The sequence below is a fragment of the Rissa tridactyla genome, chromosome 6 (assembly GCF_028500815.1).
Source record: "Rissa tridactyla isolate bRisTri1 chromosome 6, bRisTri1.patW.cur.20221130, whole genome shotgun sequence".
NCBI lineage: Eukaryota > Metazoa > Chordata > Aves > Charadriiformes > Laridae > Rissa > Rissa tridactyla.
The window spans coordinates 53,234,048-53,259,789 of NC_071471.1; the positions used below are offsets into that span (position 1 = coordinate 53,234,048).

Consider the following 25,742-nt stretch of genomic DNA (forward strand, 5'->3'; position numbering starts at 1 on the left):
AAGCAGAGCTGCAAAAGCTGGTTGTAGGAATGGGCAAAACCAGCAGCTCCTCGGGCTGGCAAAATGGTTGCATCAGCCTCATTTGTCTGTACAGAGTCAGGCTGGCTGCTGCAGTTGTGGGGTGGGAGAGTTAGGCTTTATGAGGCACCGATTGCTGCTGCCACGGTAGCCCTGTGCGATGGTGGCAGTTATTACGTGTGCCCAAACCTCTCCTTAGCAGCAGAAGCAGCAGCTCTGGGAGTCCCTCGTCCCAGGCTGTCTGTCTCAGTGCTGCCCATCCTTTTCCCACACCCAGGGAGCCAAGACAGACATCAAAAAGTTTCAGGAACCCATAATCTATTCACCACCCCAGCACATTTGCCTAATCAAGATTACTAAACTTAATTCTCCAGGCCTTTCTCCTCTACTGCTTGTAACTTACCCTTTTTTGTTTATTTTCATCTTTATTTCCCATAGTGTACTGAAATGATGTGAAAGAAACATTTGTTCACACAAATAAGGGAAGGTAATAGCTTCCCTCCCTGACCACATGCTCTCTTCTGTTCCAAGTTCTTAATTAAAATGGTACTAAAGGAAGCAAATCAATTAACAGATACCTTACAAGACAGTTTATTCACTTACACATGTACACACACACAATTACTTACAAGTATCACATTACTGCTTTAGTTTATCTGTTAGCAAGTGCTGCTAATGAACTGCGGTGTTGCTGAACTGGGTAACAGACACCTAAGAATCCAGGAAAGTTATTCCAATGTATCAATTTTCTCTGAAAATAAACCTTACATTTTGTTGTTCAAAATGTGTGGAAAAATTGACATCCAGTTTTCATGTTCCTTTGCACATACATAAAATTACCTGCTTTGCTAAAGTCAGAACAAAACCATATCCAAATCCTTTTAGTTACAGTTACAAGTAGTACAGTAGCTTATTCTTCATAGAGACAACATTTTGATGTATCTGCTCTGATGCTCTGACAGTGTGTTGACTCTAAGTCCCTGACTCAGCACATCAGCTCTGCCTTTAATGTGTAGGATTAATTGCAGCTCTTCACGGTCTGAAACTTGATTATTGGGTGGGAGGCCCTGGTTTCTGTGACTTTTTTGAGTGATATTTCTTAATAATACACAGAATTTCTAGATTGAACTTCAGCCTAACATTTGCCTTTTTTTTTTTTTTGTTACGTTGATAACTTCTGTTATATTGCAGTAGTGAAGAACTGGAAAGGACTTTATTTATTATGATCCGGCACATGGCATAACAGAGAGCAGACACTGGTTTAAAAGTTAACTTGAGGAATGTATGTTAGATGGGAGATAAAAAACATCCATATGTCTATAGACATTGGCCTCAGCTAAAAGTTTAGGAAGACCCAATCTATTTACAGTTTGTGGTCTTTGCATCTGGATAGTGGTTGTTTGTAAGTCACAATAAAATAGCGTAACATCCTGCTTGGAGTCACCCTGTAACGCTACGACACAACAGCTATACCTGTGAAATACTGTGACGTTGCTTAACGTTGTGCGTGCCTTCTACCTGAGGCTCTCAAGCCTTTGAGTCCTGCTGGGTTTGCTGGGAGGAGCTGCGGGAATAGCAGAGGACGCCCAGCGTGGCGTTGCTGGTAGCTAAGTGCTCCCATAGCACCCGCAGCTGACATTTGCTGCTCCCTCTTCACAAGCTGAAAGGAAAGCCTGGCTCGAAACACAAAAATCTTCCTGCTTTTCTTGCACCTTGTGATGACAACATCTGTTATAATACAGCATTCTTGAAAGAAGTGGATTAAACAGAATAGAGTCTGCAGCATTATTTTCTAAACTGAGACCAAAGCCACAGGCTCACAGCTTTGGTAAAAGTTGGGATGTGTTTACAAAGTATCTTGGGTTTAAACGATTTTAAATTATTTAAACTATTCTAAATGTTCTGAGACAAAGCTCTAATTTTTCTTCTTGTCACTCCCACTGTAAGAAGCTTGTAATTGGAGCCAGACAAAGCAATTTTGATGAAATCAAATTCGACAGAATATAAGGCTAGAACAAGAACGAAGGGGTTGGGAGACAAATTATTCGTAAATTCTGGTTGAACTTAGTGCATTGTTTTATACTAAAAAAGTGGGGATGGACGAATTTTGGAAATGTTAGATTAGCTTGTTTGTAGAATGTTGACATGAAATGTTTTGTTTCAAATGTCCAGAAATTTTTTGTTCTGAGTATACAAGACTGTTTTCGTTTCAATGTTCTAAAAACAAAACATAAAAAACACTATTTCAAAAAGGAATTCTTCCTTTTAAATGACCACAATTCATTTTAAATGCTGAAATTAACACTACCACCTAGAGTTAAACAAAAGACATCAGTCCTAAAGCTAAAAAAGATATAACTTTTGCGTGAATGAAATGTTTTCCTATTAACACAAAACATAGATTTCCTGAAAAAATTGGAAAGCCTTGTTTTGCTTCAACCTCAACTGAATGATTTTTCGAGTTACTTCAGTCATTATTTACCTAACTTGAAATATGTGCATGACCACGAATTCTGCTGCTGAAATGTATGACTACCTTTTTGATTACCTTGTACTTAACTGATTTTAGAAATTAAACATATACTTATCACAGACTAAACAGGACCTATTAGTGAGCAGAGCTCACTTATTTTATTGTCCTCATACATTTCCTTCATATACATGCTGTGGGGGATTGCAGGCTCTTTGTGTGCAGGTGATTGAAGTTAGCATGCACCATAAGCTCTTCCTGTAATCAATCAATCAGTCTTTCAATTAAAGAACAAAGAAAGGAATCAGTATTGGTGAGATTCCTGCCTGTGCGCAAGAGACTTCTATTGATCCTCAGGCCAGGTAACTGTTGATTGCAAAAGGATTATTGATCATTTGTACTTTGTTTTCCTAGTACATTGATGTCGTCTCTGAAAAGAAAGGAACATCACAGGTTAACGATGACTTTCTGGCTTTGGTTTTGTCTGGAATGATCCATAGCATCATTATAAAAGATGAGCTGGGGGATTCCCAGATAAAAAATATAGGAATTCTGGAAAATCATTAATGGAGTTGCTAGAATTAAATTCATGAAGTTTCTCCCACTTAACTTTTATTTTCCTAGAAGTTTCTTTGTATCTTTGGAGATACCTGTTTTTGCAAAGTGAGTTAACAGAACAAGTGTATAATTCTATCTGTTGTGGTGACATCCAGATGCCCTCTTCGCTGACAGGTAGGAATCCACTAGCAGCAAGCAATGCATTTTAGGGCAGCATCCTGCTATGAGAACTGCTCACAGTACGCTCTGGATTATTGTCGTTTGGGCTGCTTCCCAGTATTGCCTCATCATGTGAGTGGGGAGCAGCTCGGGGATCCATGTTGTGGCTGCATCTTTCCATGAGCTCACTACTTGCAGTACCTGCTAATGGGGGGGCAGCTGCACTGCAGCATAGTTGTGCCGTAACGTAGACAGCCTTGCAGTATACCTGGGCCTTATGTTAGGGTATTCCATGTATACAACTGGGAAGTTGGAGGACAAGGCACTTAAATGACTTGCCTTAGGTGATGGAGAGTGTCTGGCAGACCCGCAGGCAGATCTAGGCTGTCAGTAGGAATCCAGGATAATCCCACAGCCTTTATTGCTGTGCAGCCTTTCCCTTTATCTAGGTGGATGTGCATTTACAGCTTCTATGTGTCTGCCTGGTACTGTCATTCCATCTCCCTGCTCCACTAGACTCCCCTTTCCACCAGAACATACCTGTTTTGGCTTGATCCCATGTTTGACCTGCAAAGTATAAAAAGTGAGATATTAATTGTGACTTTCAGAGTAGTAATCAAAGATGAGCCTTCAAAGAAGCAACACATTAGCAGCTGGGGAAATGCAGGAACTTTTAATCTTTTCTCTTTTCTTCTCTGCTGTTAATCTTTTATTCAGTTTTACTCCATCTAGCGTCAGTGCTTGGAAATAAGATCTTTTCTTGTCTTGTAGCCCTCAACTTGTTTATATTCTTAGATCTCATGACTCCACTGGGAAATGGTATCCATTGTAGTCCGTTTCCTTCAATACTACTTAAGCATTTTTTGGTGACTTTGCTAAAGAAAGAATTCACAGGAGATTTGGCAGGCTTCTCGTAATTTGCCTGTCTTTTTTTTCCTCCTCCGAGAGAAACTTTGTCACACGTGTCTTTTAAAAAGCTGTGCTGAAATTTTCTCTTCATGTGAAATTCACTGCACTAACTGTTAGTGTCTGTAATGATGAGTTAAGACCTGATTCTAGTTTGAATGGGGCGTGCAGTCCATGGGAGACCATATGGTAAGGCATATATAGGCTGGAATCAAAGGGAAATCTCTGGGTTTTTTCTGCTATTTCCTCCCTTATTTCTTTCTCTAGTGTGGGGCTGGGGTGAGTCAGCATAGCTCTACAAAACAGCAATGCCTGCACCGGCCCACAGCACTTTCACAGCTAAATTTCTGTACTGCCTGCTTTCCCAGCCCTCGGGGAGCTTCCAGGGCACCCAGAGAAGGTGTCTGCTAAAGTGCAAGGAGGCAAACTCCCCAGCACCTAGCTCATATCTGCCTGCCAGCCTCAGCCTGCTCTCCTGCAGCCTGGTGACCACACTGGAGGTACCTGGGAGTTGTCTCGGCTCTCTTTTGCCTGCACTGGTCTGGCACTTCACAGGCACAAGGAATTCCTTTTAGTGACACAGCTCTGATGTTACCCAGGACATCACGGTTATGTAGCAAGATTTTTCAACTTGTTCCAAACTGTTTGTGGCAGCTCATTCCCAGGAAGGGGAGGCCTTTCAAAACATAATCAGGAGACTTGATATGGGCTATGCTTATGAACTTGTCAAAATTTCTTCACACAACACAGATTTAAGCATGTGAACTAAGTTATACAAATTTCTTCCTGTCTGGAACTGTAACCATTAAAAAAACCCTTCTCCCTCTTCTTCTGACTATGACAACAGATTAATGCAGAACAAGGCCATTGCAAAGTGATTTGAGCTAACTGGGGTGAATCAGCAATGAATTAGGTTCAGGGATGCTCACTTGATCCCTTCCCCTGCCTGTGTCGGAGGAGAAGAAGGTGGCAGGAAACTGCTGGGAAGGTCATTGTCTTTCAGTGCTGTTCTTAAGTGATTGCCTGCCTGTGGCCTAATCCTAAGTAACTCAATTCTCTACATACAAAAAAAGCAAAGAAGAGACTGGTTGGAACGCCAATACTTTTCTCCATGTTGCCCAGTGTAATCAGTAAGTCACTTAAAGAGCGCGGCTTTCTTGCTGATGCTCTCAGGCAGCCTTCCCGCTGTTGACAATGCCAGGTGCTGCAGAAAAGGATGGTCTAGCCTTTCTCAGCACCTCGGCTGTAATATTTCACTAATTCCTTTGTGACAGATGTCCTTGAACAGAACAGCCTGATCTCTCTGAAAATGATTTTTATGTTATACCGCATAGATTTTTGGCAGGGCCAGTTCCCTGAGGCAGAGGAGATGTGTGACTGCATGACCAGGACATGTGGCTGCGCTGAGAGGGAGGGGGAAGTGAGGCAGGACTGTCTCTGGGGATGGGACACTCTGTTGATCCCACGCTTTGCTCTCTTCCAGGGAGTTCTGTAAGTTCACTCAAAGGAACCAGTTCATAAACACTATAAAAACAGCATTTCAACCTAAAAAGGTAGTTATTCCTCAGCACTTGTCTGCAGCTCTCAGTCCCCTCCTCCACCTCTCCAGTGCCAGCACAAACATTTCAATGTCTATGTAGTAAATCAGATTTGGGAGTGGGCCAGGTGTTGTTTCTAATGCACAAAAAATAACCTAGTTACTTTTCAGACAGTGGTTTTCTGTCTTTTTGCATTTACAAGTCCATACAAATTTTCCATTGAAGCTGTGCACCTCTGTGAAATGTCTTTAAGCCCAATTTAAACCTATATGGAAAGCCTTTAAGCCCATAAACCTCTGTGAACCCAGAGAAATACTCTGTGGATCCCCAAGCATTTGCAGTCTGCAAGGCAGACATCAGCATCTCTTTGTGTGATATTTCCATATTTCTTTCAGCTTGCTATTTGCTCTCTGACACCAGGCTCTAAAGTGTACATGGGATATGGAGGTGGGTGGTTATAAGCAGCAACCAGAAGAAAAACAAACAGCTTTGCTGATACCTAACACAGGCCCTTCAAGGCAGAACTCTTGGAGAGCAGGAGATCAGGGAACTGAAATAAAATGATCTGACAGACTATATATGTGATCTTAAAAAAGGATCTATAAATAATCTTACTTTCCAAGAAGGCACTGAAAAAAAGGCTCTTAATAGCCTCTGAAATTAGTGATTCCTTTTGTATATGTTTAGTGTGACCTTGTCCATAAATTCAGTGGGATACAGCAAATTCTGTGAATTAGAATATGCAGGAGTTCTCATTTGGTGCTGTTCTTTTCTGGCTAAGACCCGTGTCACTCTGTGTCTCTTGTGTCAGGAGGCCTTGTTTTTGCTTTTAAGCTGTCCTTTAGATATGATAGCAGCTTTCATTCCTAGCTAATCCCATGTTGTCACCTCTCTGACAAGCCCTAGTCAACATAAAGCTACTCAGTCTGGATGTCAGATGGGCGCTGCCTGGGAGCAGGAGGCTCTCTGCTCGATGGCATCTAATATTTGAGTTACCCTGGGTGTCTGTTGACAGGAATGAAGAGGGTACTCTTCCAGAAACATTTCTCATTTATTTTTTTTTTTTTATCCAGACTTGCAGCAGCTCCAGGGAAAGGTAGAGTTACTCATTTATTGCTGGAATCAGTGGCACCAGCAAATTTGCCAGCAGAGACCACGATGGCTGTGGAAGGAATTGCCTCCAACAGGTGTCTGAGTATTACCAGGAAAGCATTCGCCTGACTCAGCAGGTTTGGGATCAACTCTTACAATCAAACGATTTAAAGCTATTCAAGACTAGCCTCAAACAGTTGTGCAGAGGGGTAGGAAGGAGTAAGGATTGCTCCCTGTTTGTCAGCTGCGAAAAGGTCAACCTCAATTGCAGCCCCCAGATCTGAAGGGGGCACAGGCATCCTGGGCCAGATGCTCTCCCAGGGAATGTGGAGAGTGGCCAGGGAGGAGCAAAAAATAGCCAGGAGCGTGGCTCTGCCTGTCAGGCTGGTAGCTGGCATCAGTGAAGTATGCTGTATCCTGGAAAGGCGTTTAATGAATTAATCTCACCCTAACAGTCTGGGCTGTATGTATGTGTATATATATAAAAAACTGTCTCTGCGTGCGTGTGTGTCTGTATATGAAGTATTCTCTCCATTCAGGAATGGTGCTAAGAGGAACTGAGCCTCAAAGTGCCTACAGAGTATCTTAGTGCTGCTTTTTAAAGCCCTGTGTCTCCAGCACAGTGCAAAGCTTAGTGTCCTTGGTTTTGAAGTGTGTGATATAAAGATTAATTTCATTTTATGGAAAGGGTAACCTGAGCCAAAGTAACTTGTCCAAGGTTGTTCAGAACAACAAGTTCGACTAGACAGGACAGTGACAGAACCAGGTAGAAAAGGCAGTTTATTGCTCTAGTCACTGGTGACCATTGCCTCAACACAGAATGGGTATTTACGTTTTGTTTCCGTAAATGTGTATGTGCAAGGAGTTGAGACAGCCATTTCTGCTGAGATCATTTGCTCATTTTTTAACATTTACACAAACACACATGGAGTTGTTTAGGCCATCTGTGTTCGTACTTATGTTTATTTCCAATAGCATGCATTATTATGGCATTTGTGCAGCTTTTAAATATTTTTCATTAAACTCCATTCCTAGGATGCTTACTGAGAAAACCTAAAGCAATGAATGCAGCTTTCAGTCTATCAGCCGCCCACTAATCCCTACAGCACTGAGCAAGGAATGGGGCCAGCCCCGGTGTATCAGCAGGACCAGACTCATCTTGTGCAGGTGGTGTCTGCTCCTTAGTGAAGTGCAAATGCACCTCTGACTAAGAGGACTGTAGCCCAAGTAGTCTTCCACTCCCATTCTCCCCATAGTTGTTCTCTACTGATATTTGGCCATGGTGGCAATATGGAGGCTCTGCAGTCAAAGCAGACCAAAAAGGATTAATTTTTGATTGATTTTGCAAGGCTTATTTAGATAATGGAGGAGGCTAAGTGTCTTTATTAGCTCTGTTTTTCCTTATTTGTAAACCTCTAACAACTTAGAAAAACTTTGCTGACCTGATGATTGGGTTGTTCATAGAATATGTTAGCTGGCAGAATGAAAGAGCTTGTGAAGAGCTGCTTGGAAGAAAAAAAGAGTGGCAAGTGAAAGAACAGCTTAGTATATAGCTGAGGGATGTTAAGAGAAAAATATTCAAGTCTTTGACCCCAGAGGTGTCAAAGATTCTACATGACTGATTTTTTTCCAGATCCAAGAAGATGACACTGACCATCAAAATTTAAAAAGAATATTCCTTGGAAAGGAAAAGAAAAAAGAGGCTTGTTTTAGAACAAAAACAGATGCAGGCAACTCAGTGGCTCTAAGGAAATTGAGGCTTACTGAAGAAATCCAGGAAGTTGTCTGGATTACTGAGGATTTAGAGAGAAGAGGGGTGCATGTAGGGTATGGCTAATTTTTTCCCTTTCATTCTTCACTTCCGTTGTTGCTTTATCATCATGCTTGAGGAGGCTACTTTGCACTGATCGCAGCTCCTGTAAGGAGTGTCTGTAGCACTGAAACTCAGTTTTGCCTCCTTTGCAAGTCCAGAAGATGCTTGTGGCACACAGGAGTGGAATTGGGGAAGATGAAGACTCAAAGCCAAAGAGTGTACTCACACAGCCCAAAACAAGGACAGGGATGCAGTCAGTCTGTCCAAGAGCAGTGGACTGCAAGGCACGGGAGTTGTGACATACTTTGTATTCTATAAGCACCACCATCTGTAGTCCTCCGCATGAGAAGAAACATATACCTGCAGGCTACAGATGAGGTGTGAAGAAAGCCCAGCAGGCACCGGGAAAGATAGCCGTAATGGAGATGGGAAAATAGATGGACTAGGAGGCAACAGAGCTCTGCCATTTCCATCTGCTACAGTGATGTTCACAGGCAGGTGAAAGCTGGATAGGCTTTTAAGCTTTTTGGTATGTTCTCCAGTGCTTTTTTTTCTCTGCTTTCCCGTATCCCTCCGCTGGATCTTGCTCTTTCCAGACCAGACAATGGTTTCTTTTTTTTGGCAGGAATGCCATGGCTGCACACAATAAGGGCAAAGCTGAGTTGAGTGTGGAAAAGGAGGTAACTGGTGGTGTGGGGTGGATACACTGGGGTGAGTTTTGTGGGACTGTGTGAAGTGATTGTTGTGCCAGGGAGGCCCACCCGAGCTGCAGTGTGAGCAGCCTTCTGCCAGGTGTCTTTCTGGCAGCTCTAGTTTCTGACAGCTGAAGCTCTTGTTTTCTATGTTTGCTGTTGATAAATATCTTAGAGGATTCAGTCCGTTCCAGGCACTCTTCTGCTAATGCAGAAATATGAGACACTTCAGGAACGACTGCCCATGAGAGACCCATCAGGTGCCAATGGTTTTGAATGGCTTCTGGTCATGTGACTTCAGCGTCTTCATAAGTCACTGGATTGGGGTTTTTTCTTTCTTTTTTGTTTTCTTTTTTTCTTTTTCACAAGGCTAGTGAGTTGAATTTGCAATTTGAGTCGGTTGCAGTTTGAGTGAATGGCACAGAGTCATATATGACATTTAAAGAAGAAAGTACTTTTTGAAAATCAGGATTCTTCATTGTTACATGTCCAAAGGCCAGACTAGGATGAGACCAAGCAGCTGGGACTCTGTGTGACAGGCTAAGCCAACTCACCTTTTCAAACCATTCTATACCAAGACTTCCTGTTCTGGTAGGATTGGTAACTCTCAAACGCTTTCCTTAGAATACCAGTGACTGTGCTTTAAAAATGCCTTTCCTATGCGTGTATTTCTTGCTCGCATTCCATGTGTTGGATGAGGTGAATCAGAAAGATAAGAGACAGATGGAAGTAACTGAAGGAGCATCTTTAAGCAATAGGAAACTTGGAAGGTGGAGACTGTAAACTTGCAGATAAAGAAGGGATGCTATAGTACCCATTTCCTGGGGGTACGTGCTGGACATAGAGTTATGCCTAGGAGAATGTGAGGTTCTTCATATCCATCTGCAGTTGACAATATTAGTGCGTTGTAGTGATAGACAATTCAGTGGTCACGTATTAGGTGTAATGAGTCATTTATTTCACCTCCCTTTGCAAAGGTGTCCAAACAAATCTTATGTTAACTTTTTAATGGGGGTCTTAGCAGGAAGGCCATAGCTTGAATGAAATGTGGAGAATGAACTAGCCTCATTCCAGGTATCTCTCCAGGCTGAGAAGTGAGATATCTTACTACTGGGGAAAATGTTCTCTTAAAGTTAGCTCAGTGCAAAGAAAACATCTGTCTTCAAGTCTAACAAATTTCCACAGGAGGGAATTACTTCATTGCAAAGTAATTAAAATTCACAAAAGTTGCTGTAGCATGGCTTAAAGCAACCAATACCACTCCCTGCTTCCTGCTCTCTTTGTATAAAAATCTTCTGTGGAGAAGACATCCTAGTTACTCTGATTAGGAACTGGATAATTCCTTTGCAGATTTATTTTTGGCATCATGCTATTTCAAGTACTTTTGCAACTGAACTTGCCTATAGTAGAGCAGCAGTATGCGCTTCCATCTTTCGCAGATATGATTTCAATGGCTAGTAGGGCGGCTGAGACAGTATCACTCGCCGCCTGCGGAGTGAATGTATAGTGTTACGTGTGACTAGCTGATGCAGTATCTGAGTCGCTGCAATGCATGTCAGTGCCCAGCATCCTGCACAAGCTGTGCTCTAGATCTTGATCCTTTTTCCTTCTGCACCACTATTCCAGGGACATACTCAGACAAGGCTACAGTCTCTCTTTCCATGCGTATTTACGTACGGATTTTGATTTGTAGATTTTGGGCCCATTTTCCAAAAGACTCCTGCTTGTGGCTTTCTCAAACACCCTAGCATCAAAACTAGGTCTCCAGTTAAGTTCATTTGTTAGCTCACACTCTGGTGATTAGACAGGTTGTGTCTCATTTGCAGCTGACAATATCAGTGATATGACTCATACCTACTCAATTGGCTTCCTGTTTGGTAAATGATGTGTTCTACAATTCACAGTACTACAGGCCAATTTGGAGTATTTAGGTCAGAAAGAACTGCTGTCCTCTCCAAAACCAGAGATTTTTCTTTCTATCTGACTTTAAACATGTTTGAAGGATATGAAATTGTTAGATCAGATCCTGTTCACTATCTCTGCTTGTCAGTGCAGTTGGCTACAGACCTGAATGTGACAAAATGCTAGGGAAAATGTTCTTTGCTTAAATGTTTAGGCTGAGACAGTTCTTCTAGTTGGAAGGAACTGCAGCTTAACATTCAAACTTGCATATGATTGCCCAAACCTAGTCTTTTTCATGCCATCCATCTCTGATGTTTATATTTTCCAAGTGGATGACTTCACCTCCTGTTTAACCCATGGTGGTGTTTTCACAGTTAGACAATAAGGAGACTGCAGGCTTTCAAGATGTGATGACATTCCAAGCCCTCCTCGATTTGCCTAAAGAATGCTCTCATTTTCAAGAGTACTTTGTGTTTCCCAAGCATAGTCTAGCAAAGGAAAGAGATGTCTGTCCCTTAGAAGAAGTCGAGTGGGGAAAATACAAAAGAACATCTAGATGCTGCTTTAGGTAGCAAAAGAAAATCACTGATACGCTTGGCACTTGGCCGATGCAGCTCTCAAGCTCCTTCTCTCCTCCATCAAACATCAGAATGATTTGCATTTAAAACCTGATCTCCTGCTGAGTGATTTATGTGGGGGCCTGTAGAACCCAGTGAGTGGCATGGGGAGTTTTGGTGTACGCTGTTGCCCAGGATGTGTTGAGGCAACAGATTCCTTTTTGTTATTGCAGCAGGTTTAAAATATGTACCTTTTCCTTTTTAGTAAACACTCTCTGTCTCTCCATCCTTCTCCTTGTCTCTGTATGTCTCTTTCTCTCTGTCTCCTTCTGTCAAAATAAATCTGGCTGCCATGCAGTGTAGTTAACTCAAAATATTGCTAGCATTAAATGTGCCCAGACATTTTTATTAATACATTAAACTTGCATGAAATTTTTAGGCATTATAATTTACCAAGCTTGCACCAAGATGGCATTTGAAACTGACATGGCTATTAATTAAAAAAGAGGACATTAAATAATTGTCAGTTGACATCTAGATTACTGCTTTGTTAGCTGACAGAAGCTTGCCTCAAGCCTCTTTTTCTTCTCAAGTGTTAGTAAATATCCCATTGAGTTTAAGGGCATCCCATTATGAATTGGTTGTTTAAATCTTAATGTTACATACCTGACTAAATAAAGTAAATGCTATTAATTATTTTACAATGAGCTGTCAGTGTCATGTCAGTGTAGAAACACTTCTGGTTTAAGTATTTGGCAAAGAATCAAGGAGGACACATCAGAATGCTTCCTGATTTTAGTGGAAACCTGTTCTTCAAATGTGTTGGTTAGGTTCAGTACCAGATAATCAAGGTTCTAGCATAAAAAAAGATTATCTGCACTGAGGCCTTCAACTGGTACGAGGCTGAGCAACTCTATCGATAATGATGCTACTGTGCTGTGTGACATCCACTCAGAGTATGTCCCAGTTAGGGAGAGAAATTGAGTGGCTTGAGACGCTTGTGGGAATAACGATATGAAATTTAAAACAAAATTTGGCTGAAGGTGAATTTGGTGAATGCTTTATCAGTTGGATAAAGGTTTTTTCCTGAAAAAAACAGTAATAATCATCACTGGTCAAGTAGAAAATAGAATAGAATCATAGAATCATTTAGGTTGGAAAAGACCTTTAAGACCATTGAGTCCAACCATTAACCTAGCACTGCCAAGTCCACCACTGAACCATATCCCTCAGCACCAAATTTACAAGTCTTTTGAATACCTCCAGGGATGGTAATTCAACCGCTTCCCTGTGCAGCCTGTTCCAATCTTTGATAACCCTTTCGGTGAAGAAATTTTTCCTAATATCCATCCTAAACCTCCCCTGGCACAACTTGAGGCCATTTCGTCTTGTCCTATCACATGTTATTTGGGAAAAGAGACCAACCCCCACCTGTCTACAACCTGTCAGGTAGTTGTAGAGAGCAATAAGGTCTCCCTTCAGCCTCCTGTTCTCCAGGCTAAACAACCCCAGTTCCCTAGCTGCTCTTCATCAGACTTGTTCTCCAGACATCTCACCAGCTTCGTTGTCCTTCTTTGGACATGCTCCAGCACCTCAGTGTCTTTCTTGTAGTGAGGTGGCCAAACTGGAACAGAGTGTTCAAGGTGCAGCCTCACCAGTGCCGAGTACAAAGCTATGACCATTTCCCTTGTCCTGGCCACACTATTTCTAGGATGCTATTGGCCTTATTGGCCACCTGAGCATACTGCCAGTTCATATTCAGATGGCTGTCAACCAACACCCCCAGGTCCTTTTCTGCCAGGCAGCTCTCCAGCCACTCTTCCCCATGCCTGTAGCATTGCTTGGGGTTGTTGTGACCCAAGTGCAGGACCCTGCACTTCTTGTATCTCATACAGTTGGCCTTGGCCAGGTTAGGTTAACCTTTCATCCCTATGATGAAAAATAAATCAGATAAAAAGGAACATGCAGCTTAGATTTTCTTGAGGAATCTCCTTGGTATTTATAATACTGCAGCATTTACAGTGCAAGTACTCAGCATGAGTAATATTTAATTGCTCTTTTTGGGAAAAGACCCAGGGTGGCTTTTGTGTTTGTGGGGTTTGGGGGATTTTTTTTGGTTACTGTTGTTAAGAATGGCTACCTGCCATAAATCTTCTTTTAGATTTATACAACCACAGCCAGTTAGAAGAAGAGTGTTGAAGCCCAAAACATGGCATATTACCCCATTCTTTGGGTCAAGCTTGGTCCCAAAACAAAGACATGCCTATGGAAGGCTACCACATACTTCAGCTATTACTTGTGCAATAAAGATCCAGTTCCAACCTTTCAGATATTCCCATTAAGTATAGGCCAGTTTAACATGTCCACACAAACTCTACCATCTGGAAAGGCCCTACCCTGAAGAAGGTTAGGAGGAAAGATAAAAAAGTACATTGAATCCTGTATGCTTTATTTCCTTTTGATTTTCTGTGAGTAGATTGCTTGGGTTGCAGAATGATGAGGCAAAACCAACTAAGCTAGTTCTGCATCAGCTATCTGAGATGCGGAAAAGTATAGCTTTGTTTATAAAACAAAGCACCGTTTATATTTCCTTACTAAAAATTGATGCTATCTTGAGGATATCTGCATTTCACTAATCCTACTAAGGATTAGTTTCTGGGGCATTTTTAAATGTTTGCTATGATCTGGTAGTATTTTTACTGTCAGAGGTTTCCTTGAGACTGGTAGAAGGCTGTACTGTTTCCTCAGATTAACACCTGCATTATAGAATCCCTTAATGAGTCACCAAGGAGTAATACAGAGATGCCCTGAAGTGAATGAGAACAAAGATTTGGTAGCAAATTACTCGCTGCCACAGTAGAATTGAAAAGTACAACTTTAAGAAGTGAGAGTGGATTTCTAGTTGTTTTCTACTTAATCTTTAACATACAGAGTTTTGCCCTCAAACATTATGGAATTACAAGTTCTCTCACTGATCCGCGTTGGTGGCTCTAAGCCAAAGAGTTTGTGTACTGTGTCACATTTCCAGCCTTAAGACCAGAGTTTTGGCATGAAACTGGAAACTTCACTCTACCTTTTAGCAAACGCCTGTAGACTGGGATGAGGAATCATCAAAGGGGTGAATGTAAGGTCATCACTAAAGATGTTAAATTTTGCTGCCATGACAAAGTCAGTCACTTCCCCTAGAAAGATCAGAGGATGGTATCATAGATGTTCAAACTGTCTCTGAAGGAAAATATCACACATAATAAACAGCAAAGGGAGGCAGAAAAGTTCAATGTGGAGTAGTTCATAGATTGTACCATCTGCATTTCATCCAGGCAGTAAATCTACTGCTTTCTGTGTTTCTTCTTGTCTTTGTCCCTCTCTTCCCTTTATTCCCTTTTCTCTTGACTCTGGTGTCTGACTTTTCTATTTCAGCCTAGCTCTTTCTCACGCCCTTCCCATTTGTTGCTCTGTCTCTACTATCCTTAATACACCAGAAAGTTTACTGCGTATTCTATGTTTGTTCTTCTGGCCATCTAATAGTCCTAATCTATTTTAGGTTAATACACGGAGATTGTCAGTGTCTTGTAAGAGAGTAGTATGTTACCAGAATGGAAACATTTTGTGACAGCTAGTTGTGTTATGTTGGGGAAGCGTCTTCCTGGGAAAATAACAGATGCTTCACGGCTGGGGCCCTTCTCTGTTGGACAGTCAAAACATTGAAGTACTTGCTGCAAGGGGTGCCCTTGCTTTGATCTTCAATTGAGTGTTTACATATGCTGTGCTCCCTTTATGAGGAATGACTCTGATAGGAACATCCTTCTATCCAGCTCTCTGAGAGAGGCTAAAAGCCATTTCTTAGGTCATTGAGTACAGCTGTTGTCTTCAGTTCATGAGAATTCTGATAAATTAATGTTTGGGGTTTTTTAGTCACTTATAAAATGTCTCAAAGGGACACAAAAAAGTCTCCACATCTGTAGATTACCATGAGCCAACAGACAACATGCAGTCCAGAGTCCCTTCAGAGTCCCTGCTCCTGTACATCTCTACCCTATTGCCTAAGTAGTCTAGCATTGCCTCTTCTGCCCGTGGTCCCACCAGGTGCTCAAAACCTAAAATGATCTGTTTCTGGATAGTGGGGAGGAAGGTGAAGGGCAGAAATGCATCCCTTCCAGCAGGAATGATCGCTGCATGACCTTGACCTGTAAGAGCCTGGAGCGAAGGGTGTTCTCAAAACTGAGATCCAGACACAGTAACTGGGAAATTTTTGATGAAGTATTTAGCCTAGATTACATCTTTTTCCTTTTTTTCTTTTTCTTTTTCTTTTTTTTTTTTTTTTTAAACCTAAAGGGCTTGTGACTATGTGACAATACAGTAAAATCTTTGTTTCTGAAAAAATGTGGAAAAGTTCTAGCAATGTCAAAGAACCTCCAACTTCAGCACTTTTGAAACAATGCCTTGGCTTTTATCCCTAAAAAATGTTTGGGTTTTTTTTTTTTTAATGAGTTTGCAATTATAATACATAGACCAAACTGAAAAAAAAAAAAAAAACCAAAACAGCTTAATCAAAAGTGTTTGAAGGATTTTCTTTTTAAAGAGAATCTCAGTCTGCTGGGATTTCTTTCCTACTTCTTAAATGTCAAAACCCTGTTAGAAGGAATTTCCTTTTTCCGTGCAGATACAGTAGATACACTGTGTGTCATGGCTCTCTAGAGGCTTACACGTGTGTTATGTGTTATTATTCAAATCACAGTTGTGGAGAAGCATCATGCACAGAGACAGAGAGGAGTTAAACATTGCAGTGTGTGTATCACGCCACCTCAGAAAAGACGTGGGGCAATGACTCTTACCTTCTATCCATTTTGCCATCTGACTCTAAAGAGAGAACAGGAAAATGCCATTAGTTAAGAAACCAGGAACAGAGCGGTGATAAGCCTGCTCAGAAGTTGTGAGAATGCAACCAGGAGAACATGGTTACAGCTGCTAAAGATCCATCCATCCTTTCTGCGGCAAAACTCTTTGATATTAGTAGTGTCATGCAACCTGCCTAAAGCACTTTTTCATTCTTGCAACTGGAACATCTCATGTCAATTTTCTCAGAGCTGTGTCGTTGCTATTTTTGGCTATTTTGAGTTTGATTGTAGCACATCCCCAGAGTGTCATAAGAAACAACTTTGAAGGCAGATGCTTGGTGAGGATGAGGTGGAAGCAGTTTCCCTTTAGGCCTGCTACGCAGTGCCACGAAAGAAAGCATTGGCCATTTGTCTTTCAGGAAGAGGCATTACATTGTCATTTGTATCCTCAGGGGGTACCTGGGGAGTCTGTGTGCAAAATTGTCCTTTAAAAGATGAGTGTTTACTGTAAATAGGAGGGAATCAAGTCGTGACTGATAGGCTGAGCTCACTGTGGCAGTACTGGGCCCAGAGAGCTCAGGCTACTTCACTTCAAGCTTAAGAGTTAAGAACACTCTGCTCTCCTTTTTGCTAAGTAAAAGTCTACTACTTACTACTATTGCTGAAGCAGTGTGTCACGGTGCACTGCTGACTTAGTAGGGTTAGACAGTTCTGGATGCTGGGAAATTACCTCTCATTTGTCGTGTGAAGGTCAACACAAAGATCTGGCCACCAGAAGTAAATGTTTCTGTATACAGTGGGTGGACAAGCAGCTCCTAGTCCTGTGCTGTAGCAACCTGACTGAGTTCTCTCACTGCGTTTTCGTTGTTCAATGTCTGGCTCATTTTTGTGGTGGAAACTGGCTACATTTATGAGAATTTCTTTGTGTTTAAAAGTGGACTGTGAGATCTGGCACTTTGCAAGTAACCAGAGCTGGAAAGGTGCTTTTAGAAATTCACTGTGGGGATGCCATACAGAAAGCAATGCTTTCAGTCCCCAAACTGTGTTATTATAGTCCCTCTTCTTTCAGTAAGGATTATTTCCCCGCATGTTTCATGAGATTGCCTCACTGTTTCCGTTTCTGCTATGGTTTCCTTCCACGGCAAATTTTCATGTGCTTCTAAGAGCACAGACCTCTCTTGACAAGCGAAACCTAGCTTGCAAAGATCTAGCAAAGTCCCATGATTCTTTTTTGCAAAAAACCCCCAGCTTATACTGATGTTCTGGTCGACTGTTAGGACTTTGCATTTCCTCATTTGCCTCTATCTGTTGCTGTTGTATTTGCTATGCTTTTTTTATTTCTCAACTGCAGTTGAGTGTTACTCTGTGCTGTTATCTCATTCCATAGACGACAGTTGTTATTTCAGCAGTGGAAGAAATCATCCCAATATTTGCTCTACAGTGCTCTGTGGAGCACTTTGGAGTCCCGTCAAGTAAGAGAGGCTCTGTGCAGAGGATGGAGGGCCGTGAACCAGCACTGCCTCTGGGGAGGCCAATGGAACAAATTCTGCCTGTCACTAACTTCTGTCTACTGGAACAATGGGTGTTATCCAGTCTAAGATTTTGGATTTGAATCCAAAACCCAAAACCATGGGTTGTAAACTGCTGGTCCAAAGTCAAAAGAAGCTGTTGCTGTCAGCAGTTATGATGTTAGATCAAAGAGCTTTTGCCTGTTTCAGATGAAAAAAAAATGTTTTCTTGGGGCAACCTGAAAACCAGTCACAGTGTAAAAGTTATAGGGAGTTTTGCAATGTACTCTGATGGAAACTGCGTATCTGAGTCAGACAGTCACATTTGAAGGGAAAGTCCAGAACCGGTGAAATAAATAGTAATTTTGGCTAGGAAGTGTGGGCAAGCCTTTTGCCCATCCTGCAAATCCAACAGGCTCTTTAACTTATGTTGAACAGACAGAATTTTGTTTTTAAAATTAATTATTCTAAAAGATACCCCAATAGTAAGCTGAAGTGAATTCTAGTTCTCATGTAAAGCTGAAGAGCAGAGTTGGTCATACTGAAATGTGAAACATGAATCCGCAGTTCTAGGGACTCCAGTACTTCAGACACTTTTAAAGTAGTTCTTCAAAGGAAAACCAGAGCTGTAGTACCTAAATAATTCCTAACACTGAAGCTCCAATCTGCTGTATCAGAACATAAGGAGATCTAGATCTCTGGATAAGAAATCAGGAGTATTTTTTTCTTACCTCCAAAAACATTGTCAATCATTTGTTTTTTGATCAAGCAGATTATTAGTGCTACAAAACCGATTGCTAGAAACGCTCCCAGAGTAACTCCTATAATAAGATATGTGAAATCTGCAAAAATTGAAAACAAGCCAGTGAGTATACACTACTAAGTAATAAATACAGTGTTTGCGTTTCAGACGTGACATAAAGTTGCCAAAGTTTAAATGCATTCCTAAAATAAAATAAAAAATTAAAAATTATGCTTGGCCTTCAGAAGGGGCTGGTAATGCTGAACCAGACTAGGCAGCTGAGAAGAGTCTACTCTATCAACCCCCTGCACACCGTGAAACCATGTGAACCTGTGGCTAAGGGACTTAATGCCATTTTAGGATAATGAACAAATTTAGCCTTTGGTGCGTACAGGTGTCTGTTGAATTTTAGAGCTAGGGCTCTACTTTTCCCCCCAAAGTGAAGTTTCCTATCCCCCTTCCCTTGCCACTCTGTATCCTGCCAAACTCTTATTCCTGCTTCCCATAGCTGCACACGCACAGCTTCGTCTCCACCTCCCAGTACCCAGCCTCCTGCCCTGACCAACTATTCTGCCTCTATAAGTCTTCACTGGGAGAAAGCAGGAGAATTTTTAAGCGTTAATTACGAACTATATTGTGATTTTTTTTTTTTTTTTTTTTTTTTTTTTTCCATCACTGTGTGTACATAAGGCTCCACCTTCATCTGTGAGACAGGAGAGTGCCTGTGTTCAGGATCTGTGTTCAGGCCCTTGCCTCCCTATGCTCCATTACATTAACTTAAAAGTCATTTAAAGGCCACAGTCACATGGCAGGACTTCGCTGTGCTAGGCAAAGTACAAACACACAACCAAATTATTATCTTTTAGACATAAAGAGTATGTAAAGTATTCTAAGAACATTCATTTTTGTTATATTTACTTTGTCCCGAAGTGCCTGTCTAGAAGCAAAAATCTCACCTTGAACTCACCTGTTTCCTCCTCTGAGTTTCCAGAAGCACAGACCTTTGCTCTCCAAAAATCTGAAATGGAAGTATTTTAGCCTGTTAGGACATCAAGGAGAATGCCATATCAAGCTATTTCCAAGGGAATAGTTGATCCTGGTAAAGCTTAAGAAAGGATCTGAGGCTTCGTGGAGTAGTGAAGTGTTATCAGTCAAGTTAATGAGGACATCCTAAGAATGTGGCCGCTACATTGCCAGATTTTGGACCAAATAGAAAATACATTTTTAAGATTTTATGTTGTCTTAGCACTGTTTCCATTCTAGAGTTTTTTCACTGCAAACCTGACAGCTGTATGCAGGAGAAATTGCTATAAATCAAGAAAAAGATTATGGATGCAGTAAAGCTAATATAGGTGCTAACAGGAGAGATTATGGCACACCCCAGCACCCCACTCCAGAAAATATGAGTCCCAGTCCTGCCTGTAGTTCCAATCTTCAAAATGTGACTTACTGCTGGCAGAGAAGAGAGTCTTTTCCTCTAGCAAGGAAACCTATGGGCTGGAAGCAACCTTTTCAGAGACTCCCATGCCAAATTCCCTGCTCATCAAAAGGAGATTTTCCTGGCCCTTCCCTTTTCTGTAAAGCCACTGAGCTGTGCTCCCTGATGCTTGGAGTGTGCAGACCCTCAGAACGGAGTGGCTTTGAAGAAAAGAATTCATTCCCATACACTTTTTGAAGGAAACAGATTCAACATTTTTGAAACAAGAAAAAAAAAAAAGTCAAGAAAAAGGAGAGAAGTCATGTTTAGTTTTAATGCTGCTTGCTTATTATAGGAAATTGCTAAAAATGTACACTCAAATATTTTTTTCAGGGATAAGCATACAAGGATATTCCACCAAAGTCTTTGCAAGTAGCTCTAAATGATGTAACTGATGTGTAGCAGCAGGAGGTGCCCGGAGCACGAGAAGGCTTTAAAGGCAGATATAACTCCTGCATTTTAAAACAGTATGCTATGAAATTTCTGTCTCCTGTACATGCTTCAGGCAGAACATGAAGTCCTCTCCTATGGCTCTGGCTCTTTGGCAATCCACTGCCTGGGTGACTGTATATATGGGACCTGGTGAGAAAATAGACGTTTTGCACACAACATTGTCGTTTCATAGGCATTCCCCACCATAGTGGGGAATTGCGAGGGAGTATCATCTGGCTGAAACTTGAGTGGGATTTTAAGGTCTTAAATACATCCAATTTTCCTACTGCTATAAGGTGTCCAACATCATAAGTCCCAGCTCACCTCTCCTCTCTGTCCTCCACTTGTGGAGAAATAATTCTCTCTTCTTGAGGTTTTGGGGGTTGTGCTTTCATTTCTTGTCCAGTAAAATGAATGCTAGAAATATGATTGCTTTTAAACTTGAAGCACAGTCCTCTCACTCCAAAACCAGCCATTTCGGTACCTTTACGAAACCCATCTCGAGTCTGCTTTTCCAACTGCTGAAACTCTCTCTTGAGCTGAGTGTGGGCTCTGGGACTTCCGTGGTTATGTCAGAAAAATCTGATATATTGGGTGTCTCACACCAGATTTGGTTTTATTTCCTGGTCTTAATCACATTTCTAATCCCAAATTTTCATAAATGACAAATCAAGCGTCAAAAATCTGGTGACGAGCTCAAAAAAAAAATCTTGAGTTTTAAAGAAAATGTATTTTGGGAGCTATAATTCTGACTTGAAAGTCCTTTTATGCCAAACTTTTCTTCATAATTAAAATGTCTGGAAACTTATTTTATATAAATAGAAAAGTTTTCTCTCCAAAAAGCCCACAACACTCAGAGAAGGGAGTTGGGAGGGGTGGGGAATCGAGTCATAGATATGATCCCAAAAGCTGGCTATTCTAAATGACCAAAATCAAAGTTACAAAGAAAAGGAAATTAAAAAAAAAAAAAAAAAGTCTAAGACTTCACAGTGGGTGTAAAAAGCATAGCTCCTGATTTTCCAGATTAAAAACCAGTCTCTTTGCTCTCGCCTGTGAATTTATTTCATTATAAATTTAAAAAAAAACCCTTTCTTCCTTCTCCTTAATTATTCTTTGTGCTCATATGAAGAATGTTTTAAATTCAAACATAATAAAAGTGATATTGTATTACTTTTATTATCCTAATGATCATAATACATAGATGTTAATGTATGCTTTCTAATGGAATTAAACCAGTGACAGATTATGTGGTTTATGGCAGAAATAATATTTTACATGGAATATTTTATGTAGGTCAGTTTAATATATTGAGATTAAATTATTAGTTTCTTTTTAAAAAGGGAGGGAGGGAAATCCCTGAAAACCCACAGGACTAGAACATTTTCAATTCATACTTTCAATATGGTTTTAATTAAGGTTTAATATCATTTACTGGATGCTGCTTAAGTACCGTTTGCTTTTGAGGACTGTGTTAGATAGCCAGCTTCTGTTTGTTTCAGTTTCTCTTTAGGTGGAAAGAAGTGGACTGACCAAGTCAAATACACTTGTGTCACTGTTTGACTTGGATCCCCTCTTCAGTTTAGATCTTTTGGGGATGTACACAAACCTCCTAGTGCAGAGGAGTTAGAAACGATGCCTCAGATTGTGCAGCACTCCAGTCCCAGTGCTAGCTTTCTGACCCCTTATCTCCACATACTGGATTTAGACTCATTCCCATGCCTTGAACAAACCCTCTGAACTTGGAGAATATTTGCTTCTGGGTGGAAGAGCCTTGCAGATTAATTTTATATCTATACATGAGTGACTCATGGATCATTTTTCAAAGGGTCTCAAAGCAACTCATGGTGCTTCCTCACTTCTCCTCTGGCTCCAGCTCAGGTACTATAACAGAGATATGCCCCCCAAGGCTCTGGCTGCACCAGGGAGCTGGTGAGAGGCACGGGCTGTGTTCCAGCTGGCGGGGAAATGTTTCTGTGTGAGTGTCATTGGTAGAGAGTCCGGAGATGAGACTGCAGACTAGACAGGTCTTACGTTAGAGGTGGTGGGACGGAGATGGAGTAAGTGTGCATCTGCCACGGCAGCCTGCCTGAGGAGCCAGGCTCAGTCAGGTATGCTGGAGACAGGTGTGCGGCTGAGGAAGCTTTTGCTTCTGGCTGCCCACTGCAGTCCTCTGCCAGCACGGTTACCTCCATCAAGGTGCATCTGCTGAGCAGATGATGGACCTGCAAATAAATACACTGGGCTGGGAGCCCCTGGTCTGCAATCTCAGCGTACCCTTGGGCAGGCTTAGCCCTCCTCAGACCTGCTGTGCGCAGAGCTGGGCTATGCAGAAAACAGCTTCTGAGCCACACCGAGGGATGTCCTGTTCTCCCTGTGCCCTCTGCCACATAACTGTGCTCACGCAGTGCCATGCCCATAGGTCAGCACAGTGAGGAAAGTGGTGCAGAGCACAACTTGGGCATACGATCAGGGAGCAGGAATAGCTCACTTTCCCCACCTTATTAGATGTTGTGAACAACTCCCAGCCACAACCTGCAGTGATAAACAGCAACATGTGCCTTGTTTTTCTCAGGGCACAGCACTTGCCTACGTCCCTTTGCTTGTTGTCTCCTGCTTCCATGTGACTTTCTTCTCCCTTCCTCCCCCATCTCGGGTTTCTCCTCATTGCAGCAGATAGTGGCTGGTCTTGTGGCATTGCAGGAGCCAGGGGTTCAGTGCCATTTATCTTTGAGGCAGCAAATGGGAAAGGAAGCAAGTGTCACAAGGCCAGGCTGGATGAGGCTTTGAGCAACCTGGTCTAGTGGGAGGTGTCCCTGCCCAGGGCAGGAGGGTTGGAACTGGATGATCTTTAAGGTCCCTTCCAACCCGAACCATTCTATGATCTGGGAAACCCAAAGGTAGGGTGGGAAAAAAAGGATGGCTCACAGTGGGTGTCTGAGCAACTCCAGACTCAAATAAGGAATGCCCATGACAACAAAGCAGTTACAGGCAATGATCCTGCTGGAAACCATTCCTGAAAACCATTATTAAAAAACAGTAAATTTTGGCTGGAATGTAGTGTAGCAAAATTCCCAGCCAGGTGTAAGTTTACTAAGACAGGCGCTGTTGGCACCCAGGCAAATGGGGTCCTTCCTTGGGCCTCAAATTAGAGGCAAATTCCTTCTCTGTAGTAATAGATGAGGACAGGATTCACTCCTACATGGAGACAGGAATTTGTTGAGCTGCAGTCCTTGCCAGGGACCCCTCCATCCAAGGCCTGTAGATTTGCCATTGCCTGCACCATTCCGTGGAAGCAAATTAATGCATTTTCCTTGTATCTATTGCAAAGTGCCTCTTGCTGTGGAACATGTCCTGCTGCTCTTGATTCTACATCTCTTTGCTCTAGGCAGATGCTACTGCAATTAATGAGACTCATGCCATTTGTTTGCTGACCAATAACTAGTCTGTAAATAGGGAGCAATCCTTGCTGACTTTCCTTCACATCTATAAGAACAGTTAGTTATGCATGTCCTGTGTGTTGGACAGTCTACAGTTCTCTGGAATATTGGAATTGTTTATAGAAAGGTGCAGAGGGCTTCAAGGGCCAAGAAAAAAAGATAGTGCAAGACAAATTGCTATGTATACCCTGAGAAGGATGACAAGAGGATAGTGCACTGCTGTAGACTCATGGATAGCTTTGCTGCAGAAGCTGAGGCAGGAGTGGATATCCAGTGGATGCCAGCTGGAATAGCTAGTCTGCATGACTCAGGTGGGGCAAACTGCCCTTGTGGGATTCCCCAAGGGTAGATGATGATTTTCTCTGAATTTCTGCATGAAGTAGGGTGGCGTGGGAGGTGTCCATTAGGTAAAGATCAGGATTTTGCCACCAGAGGGTGCCTGCCCCCTTACCTAAGGTCTCGGAGACCACGGTAACCCAAGTAAAGTTCTGTCTTGGCAGCTCTTGCCAGCTCTGTCCCCCTCATTAGTCCCAATGTTAATATGACCCCTGCTGACACTTCCTGTCCATGAGCTCCACTTCTTCCCTGCACAAAGTGGAGGTGAGTAACTGTGAAGTCAAAGGCAAGTTGTGAGGATGAGAAAGCCCTGCTTTGGGCTGGCAGGAAGCATCAGAAGCAGCCTGAGTCAGGAGCATTGAAGTCCTGTAAGTGAGAGTCGCAGAGATCAAAAGTAGCTTGCAGATAGCATGCACACAGATCAACTTTTTCCTTATGCTCCACTGAAGTACAGTTTTCTGTACAGTGCCAAACAAGGATGCTCAGCAGCTCTGCCGTCTCATCTGCAAAGATGCAGGTATGTAAATTCATGGTTTCTTCTGGATTGCACACAGCTGACCCCTTAGCACTCAGTCTATGACATGTTAGCTAGAAAACTCAGCAAAATACCCCACTGTCTCAACAAATGTTCTTTCTCCAGGGAGCAGAGTTCTAAACAAAGTTTTAAACAACATACATACAATTAGACTGGGAAATAAATAATACCACCGAGTTCAGGAAAAAAAAAAAGCTTTTAAGAAGAATGGAAAACAAATATGATAGATCACTTACGTAAGAGAAGAAGAAATGACATTAGGACTGATATCCAGCTCGTTAGTAGGGTCATTGTGAAGTTTTGACAACTGAGTGTTTTCAGCAAAATTTTCTGAATTTAGCTCGTCTGTGGTGTCTTTTTTTAAAAAAAAAAAACAAAGCAGGTCATGTGACTATATTGTGAAACTACAGTCACATCCTGAGTAGTTACATTTGCAAACAGAAGTTCCCTTTTTTGGGTTTGAGTTCAACATACAAATAAACTCCCTGCTTGAAAATGTTCTGTGGAGACGGTGGATAGACAACAGTCACAGCCTACTTCAGCTGTTTTGCTCTCTAAGGGAGCTTTAAATACTAACATTTATTTTTACAAAATTGAAAAAATTCTATCACAGTGAATTGGGCTCCGCAGAAGTCTTCTAAATCCATTGAGATGTGAGTGGGTTTTCTGTCTTTGAAGGAGAAACTTCTAAGGCAATCTCTCTCAATGTTGCCAGCTTTTTCTTTTTTTAAT

The 25,742-nt window shown here is 41.8% G+C and overlaps 1 protein-coding gene across 2 annotated transcripts; it reads right to left on the reverse strand.

Annotated features, from left to right (window-relative positions):
• Window positions 1–513: 513 nt before the first annotated feature.
• TMEM273 (transmembrane protein 273) lies at window positions 514–25,380 on the reverse strand. 2 transcript variants are annotated; one of them, XM_054206511.1, is made up of 6 exons: window positions 25,247–25,380; window positions 19,761–19,811; window positions 18,783–18,893; window positions 16,541–16,565; window positions 3,746–3,772; window positions 518–2,918 (listed from the first exon to the last, which is right to left on the reverse strand). In XM_054206511.1, exons 1-6 carry the CDS (start codon window positions 25,299–25,301, stop codon window positions 2,873–2,875), a joined length of 315 nt encoding a protein of 104 aa, XP_054062486.1. In that variant the 5' UTR covers window positions 25,302–25,380; the 3' UTR covers window positions 518–2,872. The 2 variants fall into 2 exon arrangements, with proteins under 2 accessions (XP_054062487.1, XP_054062486.1); XM_054206512.1 differs by lacking the exon at window positions 16,541–16,565 and having other exon boundaries at window positions 514–2,918.
• Between the last annotated feature and the right edge of the window lie 362 nt (window positions 25,381–25,742).

Bases quoted from the DNA above. Each gene is read 5' to 3' on its own strand.
- TMEM273 (XM_054206511.1), bottom strand. From the start codon at position 25,301: ATGACCCTACTAACGAGCTGGATATCAGTCCTAATGTCATTTCTTCTT. The intron at 19,812-25,246 runs GTAAGTGATCTA...CTTCCATTTCAG, and splicing joins GTCATTTCTTCTTCTCTTAC to ATTTTTGGAGAGCAAAGGTC. The intron at 18,894-19,760 runs GTGAGTTCAAGG...CAATTTTTGCAG, and splicing joins AAACTCAGAGGAGGAAACAG to ATTTCACATATCTTATTATA.